Source organism: Metarhizium brunneum, chromosome 6, assembly GCF_013426205.1.
Source record: "Metarhizium brunneum chromosome 6, complete sequence".
In the NCBI taxonomy this organism is placed as follows: domain Eukaryota; kingdom Fungi; phylum Ascomycota; class Sordariomycetes; order Hypocreales; family Clavicipitaceae; genus Metarhizium; species Metarhizium brunneum.
In genome coordinates, this window is record NC_089427.1 from 3,258,948 (window position 1) to 3,268,013 (window position 9,066).

The window sequence follows — 9,066 nt, forward strand, 5'->3', positions numbered from 1 at the left end:
CGTGGCTATCCTCGGGTAGCCGTGGTTGACGCTGTGTACAGGCGCAGTTATGGACCAATGAACGCGCGGTTAAAGAAAGCGAGTTGGGGACAAGACTGCGACAGGATTGCATCATTATGGATTCTTGCTCTTCTGGAAACTACACGGGCAAAGAGAGATACAAGGGCGGGTAGGGTGAAAATAAACTAGTGGGTGAAAACGGGAAAAATTGGAAGAGAGACAACTGCGAGTTTCCGAGGTTGTAGCTTGGATGGGACCAGACGAGATAGAGAGATACAGATAGAGATTGGGTCCACGGTCTCCGGGCCTTGAATCTGGGGTAACACAGCCGAGGTCAGAAAGCTCCAGCTCAAAACTACCCGTTTGTACAGCAAAAAAAAGAACCGGAACTAGATTAAACTTTTTTTGGCGCTGGCTTGTCGTTGAACATCAGTGTCCTTAAGAGCCCTGATTACCATCGTTCGAAATCAGAGTTTCCCCCAGAATGATGATCACGGGAACACTTGGCTAGCCAATTGAAAGATTATCTGGACACGTTAAAATACGCCATTAGAAGAATCTTCACATCACCAGGCACGACAGGATCTCGTCAGCCAGCAAGGTTGATGCGTTTGAGGCTTGCCTGTTAATGGAGACACGCCCCTCTAGTCTGACCCAGAAGACGGCTCTTCCCCTAACTCAGCCCACGGGAACAGGCATCCAGAAAGCGATGGACCGGCTTCGAGACTGGTGTTTATACAACATTGGCAAAGTACCTATGCATCGGGTTTCGATAGGATCCATCCGTAAGGGCGAGCCAGCGTCAAGATTGAAACGGCAGACGGGGAAAAAAGGACGGCTCCCCCCGCAGAACTAATTCGGGCGCACGTGTAGGTAGCGAAAATAGACAGGGACGAAACGAGAACTGTGGCAGAGACTTGTCGCATCACAGAGTCGAGAGGACCCGAAAACAAGTTGGACTCAAGTGCCAGACACGTCCAAAAGCGGCACTCGACGGCGACTTGGGCGGTTGTCGTCGCGCATCTCGGCCGTAGCCTGTGACCTGGTCCTCGGCAAAACCAGCAGAGACATCGGCCACGGCCGGCGGGGATGCCCATGGAGAAGTCCAGCTAGCTTTGGTTCACAAGGCAGCTGGGAGGTAGCCGCGGGTATTCGGCATGATGCTGGAAGTGTGACAAAAACACACGCAAGAAGCAAGCTTGAGGATGAAGGATATGGGTTCAAGATACGTAGGAGTGGAAGTGCAAAATGCCATGTAGGAAATAGGAAAGTGCGAAACATGCAAAACCCCCGAGAACAACACCGGATAATTTTGGCAGGCGCGCCCGCTTTCCCCTCGCCTGGAGCTCCCAGGAGCTCAGAGAGGCAGGGAACCTTGGCAGCAGTGAGACTTGACATGGACATATGTACTCCGTACTCTGGTTAAAGCACAGTACGCTTTATCTATCCTACTTGCAAGACAAAGGGCGGCATGGGAAGCACCTTGGCGCAAGCCTGCAAGCGCCGCATAAAAGGATTGACAAACTAGTATTTCAATACTTCGCTGCTATCTTGGGGTTCGGAGTTGACTGGCTCACCGATCTCGGTCTGAGCGCAAGACCCAAGGTAAAGCAAGCAACGTTTTGCCATTAGACAGTCGCAAACTGTAACAGAAGCTTGTTATCCCGCGGCTGTGATTGGCCAATGCCTCTTGTCACTGCAGAAAACTGGGCCCCTCCTTCTCGCAATCCAATGCCGTGACAAGACCGAACGGCGATGCCACTGGCCAAGACTTTTGATTTGTTTCTCACCACCAGCTTGCTGCTGTAGGCTCATCTTTAAGGATATTTTTTACATTGCATGATTTGTCTCAACCCGGTGAGACGTAACATGGCTTCTTCTGCGGGGACAAGGGCCGTGGGCAGTGTTGGCGTTTTGGTCGATGCCACGGCATGAGACCTAGAGAGCTAGACAGACATGAAGCAAGAGGCGGCGCGGCTAAACACAGAAAAAAGGGCTCTGATGAGACTGAACAGGAGCGGTGACTCCCCCGCTAGTTAAGCAACATCAACCGCCTCTCAACATCATTACCACCGCGTTTCCTGGGTCCGCGTTCCTTTGATGCCGGCAATTTGCCCTCAACGCACTACGTTGGTGGCTTGACAGTTAGCGTCGAGCGCGGTTTTCTCCCAGCATATCCAGCGTCCACGCCTCGCAGAGAGAGTGCCATCCTTGTCAGTGACACTGGTCGCCGCGGTCCACTGGAACAAGGAATCATGGTACTTGCTGATAGCATGTCTATTGGTATCGGAGCAGTGTGGTAGGAATACCTGCATACGTAGTCGGTAGCTCGGACATGAGTAAGTGCCATCGAAATAAAACAAGATACATACATCGATGTGTCAAATGGCACGGCCGCGTCCAATCCTGGATACTCTCGGCGGCGAGGTGGATGTGTAGAATGCTGGGATGTGGATGTTGTGGATGTCGTTGTGGATTTGGATTGACAGTCGACATGTCCACGGCGGACGAACTTGGACAGGATGGTCAAGCAGCCGCCATGATCAAGTGATTGTCAGGCGTCGCCAGAAGGAGAGCAGAAATCCCCTCAATGGGCAATGCGTTTATCTGCCCCAAGGTCCCGCCATCAGAAGCTCGTGGGTTTCTGTCTTTCTTCGCCTCTCTTTTTTCTGCTCCTCGCCCAACTCCAACCACCATCGAGACCTAGGACGCCTCTTGCTTGTCCTTGTGCACCCAGTGTAGCGAGGCCCAACGCCAAGCTAGACAGACGGTCAGTGAAACGAGCACAAGAACGAGCAACCCCGAGCCTCGCCAGCAAGCAGCGTTGTTGCTTGTGCTCAGACACGTACCACGGCCGACAATTGATTCACAAGTAAAAAGACGTCAATCCAACTGCGACATCACCTTGGCCTTTTCGGCCTTGCTGACCCCACCCCCCACCAAGACAGGCAGAGACAGGCAGAGACAAAGAGCTTGACCCCTCACCCCTCCTCGCCCCGGCTTGCTCAGGTCCATTCTACTCCAGCCAGTCGACGAAGCACGATACTTGTTGAGCCGATCAGACACCAGACCGGCCTCCCGGCTCAGTAGCTTTAAAAACCACCCGGAGCTCCCTCGACCCAAGCTCTGCTTTTCCGCCTCATCTAGCCTTTCCTTCTGCCTTTACTTTTTTGTTGCTGCCTTTTTGCTGCACAACTCCTTGCCCACCATGGCAGTTCCGCAGCAGCCTCTCACCTTTAACGATGTCTTCGAGGATGAGGATGTTGACGAGCCCAAGGCCGCCAACTCGGTTCACCACATCCGAGCCAACTCGAGCATCATGCAGCTGAAGAAGATTCTGGGTATGTCCCGAGTTTGTGAGCGTCCGTCGAGCTGGACTGGCTGCTTGTGCCTCGGTCGCAGACTGGGGAGACAAGGGCCGACTGCGCGCGTAGCTCAATTGCCCGAATTGGAACAATCTAGGAGCCCAAGCTGACCGTTTTTATTTATGATCAACAGTTGCCAACCGTGGTGAAATCCGTAAGTGATCCGTCTCCGTCTCCATGCATCGTGCTGCGCCAAATCGCTGCGTCTTCAGCCAGTACTAACATGTGCCAGCCATCCGGGTATGGCCTGACCCCACCAGTTCAAAGACGAGACACAATGACGATGTGCTAACCAAGCTGTTGTGCCGCATTGCAGATTTTTAGAACCGTAAGTTTGGCAGTCCCTTGCGACCCGTATACCACTCCAATTGATCGCATACTGACGCTGAGGGGTTTTTGGGGGTTCACAGGCCCACGAGCTTTCACTGCACACCATCGCCGTCTTCAGGTAACAACTCCAGCGCAGGCGTCTCGCCCGCTTTGAGCGGTCCGCTTTGGAGCTTCGACTGACGTTCCAACCCCGACAGTTATGAGGACCGTCTTTCCATGCACAGGCAGAGTAGGGACATCACTTCTCCGGCCGGCGTTTTTAGTCTGGCGACTTTCCCCCCATTCTTCTTTACTGACAGTGACTGCAGAGGCCGACGAGGCCTACGTTATCGGAAAGCGTGGCCAGTATACCCCTGTCGGAGCCTATCTGGCCGGAGACGAGATTATCAAGATCGCTGTTGAGCACGGTGCTCAATTGATCCACCCTGGTCAGTTTTGACTCGGCAGCCGCCGCATAAGCTCAACCCTTCTAATCCGATCTAGGGTACGGTTTCTTGTCAGAAAATGCTGAATTTGCCCGAAACGTCGAGAAGGCTGGCCTCATTGTAAGACCCATAACCTCTTTGCCCCGGTGTTACACTGCGTCTTGACCCCCCCTGGTCCCTTCGGAGCTGATTGGTATCTCTCTTTGCAACGATAATAGTTTGTCGGCCCCCAACCCGATGTCATTGATGCGCTTGGCGACAAGGTCTCGGCCCGCAAGCTCGCCATCGCCGCTGATGTCCCTGTTGTTCCTGGCACCGAAGGTGCTGTTGCCAAGTACGAGGAGGTCAAGGCCTTCACTGACAGCTATGGCTTCCCCATCATCATCAAGGCTGCCTATGGTGGCGGTGGCCGGGGTATGCGAGTCGTCCGCGACCCCGAGTCCCTAAAGGAGAGCTTCGAGCGTGCCACCTCCGAGGCCAAGTCCGCCTTTGGAAACGGAACCGTCTTTGTCGAGCGATTCCTCGACAAGCCCAAGCACATTGAGGTCCAGCTGCTTGGTGATAACCATGGCAACATTGTTCACTTGTACGAGCGTGACTGCTCTGTCCAGCGAAGACACCAAAAGGTTGTCGAGATTGCCCCTGCCAAGGATCTTCCCGCTGAGACCCGCGATGCCATCCTGGCCGATGCTGTCAAGCTGGCCAAGTCTGTCAACTACCGCAATGCAGGCACTGCGGAGTTCTTGGTCGACCAGCAGAACCGATACTACTTTATTGAGATCAACCCCCGTATCCAGGTCGAGCACACCATCACTGAAGAAATTACTGGCATCGATATCGTCGCCGCCCAGATCCAGATTGCCGCTGGTGCTACCCTTTCCCAGCTCGGACTGACCCAAGACCGCATCTCTACCCGTGGTTTTGCCATCCAGTGCCGTATCACCACCGAAGACCCCGCTGAACAGTTCCGCCCAGATACTGGCAAGATCGAGGTCTACCGATCTGCCGGTGGTAATGGTGTCCGTCTTGACGGTGGCAACGGATTTGCTGGCGCCGTCATTACTCCTTACTACGACTCCATGTTGGTCAAGTGCACATGCCACGGCTCAACATACGAAATCGCCCGCAGAAAAGTCCTCCGTGCCTTGATAGAGTTCCGTGTCCGTGGTGTCAAGACCAACATCCCCTTCCTGGCCTCCCTACTTACCCACCCCGTCTTCATTGACGGCAACTGCTGGACTACCTTTATTGATGATACCCCCGAGCTGTTTGATCTCGTTGGAAGCCAGAACCGTGCCCAGAAGCTGTTGGCCTATCTTGGCGACGTGGCCGTCAACGGCAGCTCCATCAAGGGACAAATTGGCGAGCCTAAGCTCAGGACCGAGATCATTCTCCCTGAGCTCATCGCATCCGATGGCCAGAAGGTTGATGTCAGTCAGCCCTGCCAGAAGGGATGGAGGAACATTCTTGTTGAGCAGGGCCCTAAGGCCTTTGCCAAGGCTGTTCGGGAATACAAGGGCTGCCTGCTCATGGACACCACCTGGAGAGATGCCCACCAGTCTCTGCTTGCCACTCGTGTCCGAACCGTGGACCTGTTGAACATTGCCAAAGAGACCAGCCACGCCATGTCTAACCTCTACAGTTTGGAATGCTGGGGTGGTGCTACCTTTGATGTTGCCATGCGATTCCTCTATGAGGACCCTTGGGACCGTCTCCGCAAGATGCGAAAGCTTGTTCCTAATATCCCGTTCCAGATGCTTCTGCGTGGTGCCAATGGTGTTGCCTACTCCTCTCTGCCAGACAATGCTATTGATCATTTTGTCGAGCAGGCCAAGAAGAACGGTGTTGATATCTTCCGTGTCTTTGATGCTCTGAACGATATTGACCAGCTCGAAGTTGGTATCAAAGCCGTGCAAAAGGCCGGTGGTGTTGCCGAAGGAACAGTGTGTATTTCGGGAGATATGCTGGTAAGTCCCTTGTATTTTATGGTTCCCAAGTTTCTATTAACCCCCTGGACCTTTTCTCCGCATTCTTTTTATTTACGCAGCACTGCTGCAGGACGCGACATGTATTGACACGCAATTTCTCATTAGAACCCCAAAAAGAAGTATAACCTGGAGTACTACCTGGATTTGGTTGACAAGTTGGTCAAGCTTGACATCGACGTTTTGGGCATCAAGGATATGGCTGGTGTTCTCAAGCCTCACGCCGCCACTCTTCTGATCGGATCTATCCGCAAGAAGTACCCTGATCTCCCCATCCACGTCCACACCCACGACTCTGCTGGCACGGGTGTCGCTTCCATGGTTGCTTGCGCCAAGGCCGGTGCCGATGCCGTTGACGCCGCCACTGACAGCTTGTCTGGCATGACTTCTCAGCCTAGCATCAACGCTATCCTGGCCTCTCTCGAAGGCACTGGCTTGGAGCCTGGTCTGGACGCCCGCCAGGTTCGCGCCCTCGACACATACTGGTCGCAGCTTCGTCTACTCTACTCTCCCTTCGAGGCTCACCTTGCAGGTCCCGATCCCGAGGTCTACGAGCACGAGATTCCTGGTGGTCAGCTCACCAACATGATGTTCCAGGCCTCCCAGCTTGGTCTGGGCTCCCAGTGGCTCGAGACCAAGAAGGCCTACGAACACGCCAACGACCTTCTTGGTGATATTGTCAAGGTCACCCCAACCTCCAAGGTTGTGGGTGATCTTGCCCAGTTCATGGTTTCCAACAAGCTGTCCGCTGAGGACGTCAAGGCCCGTGCCTCGGAACTTGATTTCCCTGGCTCCGTTTTGGAATTCCTGGAGGGCCTTATGGGCCAGCCATACGGAGGGTTCCCCGAGCCCCTTCGCTCTGATGCTCTGCGTGGCCGCCGCAAGCTCGACAAGCGTCCTGGCTTGTTCCTCGAACCCGTCGACTTCCCCAAGGTCAAGAAAGACCTCGCCAAGAAGTATGGTGCTCCCGTCACTGAATGTGATATCGCATCCTACGTCATGTACCCCAAGGTCTTCGAGGATTACAAGAAGTTCCAGCTGCAGTATGGCGACTTGTCTGTCCTGCCAACCCGGTACTTCCTCACCAAGCCCGAGATTGGCGAAGAGTTCAACGTCGAGCTCGAGAAGGGCAAGGTCCTCATCCTCAAGCTTCTCGCTGTTGGCCCTCTCAGCGAGAATACCGGCCAGCGTGAGGTCTTCTTCGAGATGAATGGCGAGGTTCGACAGGTCGCAGTCCTTGACAACAAGGCTGCCGTGGAGAACATTAGCCGACCCAAGGCCGATGCAAGCGACTCCAGCCAAGTCGGTGCCCCCATGTCTGGCGTTCTTGTTGAGCTCCGCGTACACGAGGGCTCCGATGTCAAGAAGGGCGACCCGTTGGCTGTCCTGTCAGCCATGAAGATGGTGAGTCAATACCCTCCTTGTCATATGCGTTAAAAAATGTCAAGTAGTTTGGAAATTTTGCTAACCCGGCGCTAGGAAATGGTCATCTCAGCTCCCCACAGCGGCAAGGTCGCAAGCCTCCAGGTCAAGGAGGGCGACTCAGTCGACGGTTCGGACCTAGTGTGCAGAATCACAAAAGCCTAGACTCGCCCTTGTTTGAGGCTAGAAAAATTAAAGAAGTAGGAAAATTTTGTGGATTGTATGGTTGTATGGTTTTGGGAGTCTGAAGTTGCACATTCAGGAACGAACGAGCACGCCACAGGTACGGAAAACAAAACACACTGCACGGCATGAACAGTGCGAGGTTGTCGGAGTTAATTTCCCCCTACTTGTTCCCCTTTTCTTAGGTTACGTCTGGTAGATTTTTTGCTTGTATGGCTATGAATATGAATATGATTATGGATAGAGCTCAGTTGCCATGTGACAGACCATCAAGGGCATCCATTCACCACGTATGAATGTGGCTGGTATATTGCGGTATCAGGAAAGCTGTACGCAACGATGCGCCAACGCTGTCTCGACGGCCAATTACTATTTGTTCTGCACAGAGCGTTTTCAAGCGCCGACTGTGATTAATCTGTATGCTGGACCACCGCTATTGCCGTCGCCTGTCGATGCTACCATGGCGGTGGAAGCTCGATCAGCACCCCAGGCTTGCTGTCGGACCTGTATCAGTCGTCGTGGCTAGTTAAGTGAAATGCATAAGTACGCAGCGAAGGTCTCAAAATAAATGCTACGGAGTACTCCGTACAGGCGTCGTCTTTTCCATCCCCAGCCACAAGAAGTCCCTTGCTCTACTCCGTACTCCATAAACCAATGAACCAATAGAAGAACGACGCCATGTTGCCTCCATGATCCGCCTCGGCTGTGTATCCGGCGGGCCAGCCCCAGAATCCGGGGGAGACGTGGAGATTGAGGAGGGGGCGGCGCATGAAACGACCTGCCCGGGTGCTTGTCACAATTCTTGGGGGACATGGAGACATTTACACGGCTGCGTTGCGTTGCCGCTTGATGCCGGCCGCACATGCTTCTGCGGGAGGCGATGGGAGGCAACGCAGAGGGTTGCGGCTGAGCATGTCCGTGTTCTACATATAGTGGACGAGGCAGTAAATTTGAGGCTGGACAACTGGCCCTGTGGCCCGAGCATGCAGATTCTAGATTCTACGCGGGCAAATAAACGCAGCTAGACGTGGCATGACAGGCGTGAGGATTTTCAGACAAAGGACGTTGATGCCGGTTATCGCGTGGCGCGTAGGTTCCCGCTGAGCTGGATGGAACAGATGATGGCGAACAGACATGAAATCAAGCAGCTTGATACTAGCCAGAGCAGCGCATTGTATAATTTCATGGCCTGCGAGGGTCTGAGCCAAGTTTGAAGTGGTTTAACCATTTGGCAACTTGGCGCTCCGGCTCAGCCGAGGAGGTGAGACAGCGTCAAGGCAGCCATATGCAGTCTAATCTGATAACCATCTCAAATGCAACATTTGTCAATCCAAACACTCATGGCTGCGTGCCTCG

The 9,066-nt window shown here is 53.8% G+C and overlaps 1 protein-coding gene across 1 annotated transcript; it reads left to right on the top strand.

Moving 5' to 3' along the window:
* Positions 1 to 3,208: 3,208 nt before the first annotated feature.
* pyc_1 (Pyruvate carboxylase) lies at positions 3,209 to 7,692 on the top strand (the record flags this gene model as incomplete). Its single annotated transcript, XM_066131612.1, has 11 exons — positions 3,209 to 3,341; positions 3,499 to 3,519; positions 3,598 to 3,605; positions 3,682 to 3,693; positions 3,776 to 3,813; positions 3,893 to 3,924; positions 4,004 to 4,123; positions 4,179 to 4,240; positions 4,339 to 6,087; positions 6,214 to 7,509; positions 7,585 to 7,692. The coding sequence occupies 11 exons, from the start codon at positions 3,209 to 3,211 to the stop codon at positions 7,690 to 7,692; spliced, it is 3,579 nt and encodes a 1,192-aa protein (XP_065987658.1).
* Between the last annotated feature and the right edge of the window lie 1,374 nt (positions 7,693 to 9,066).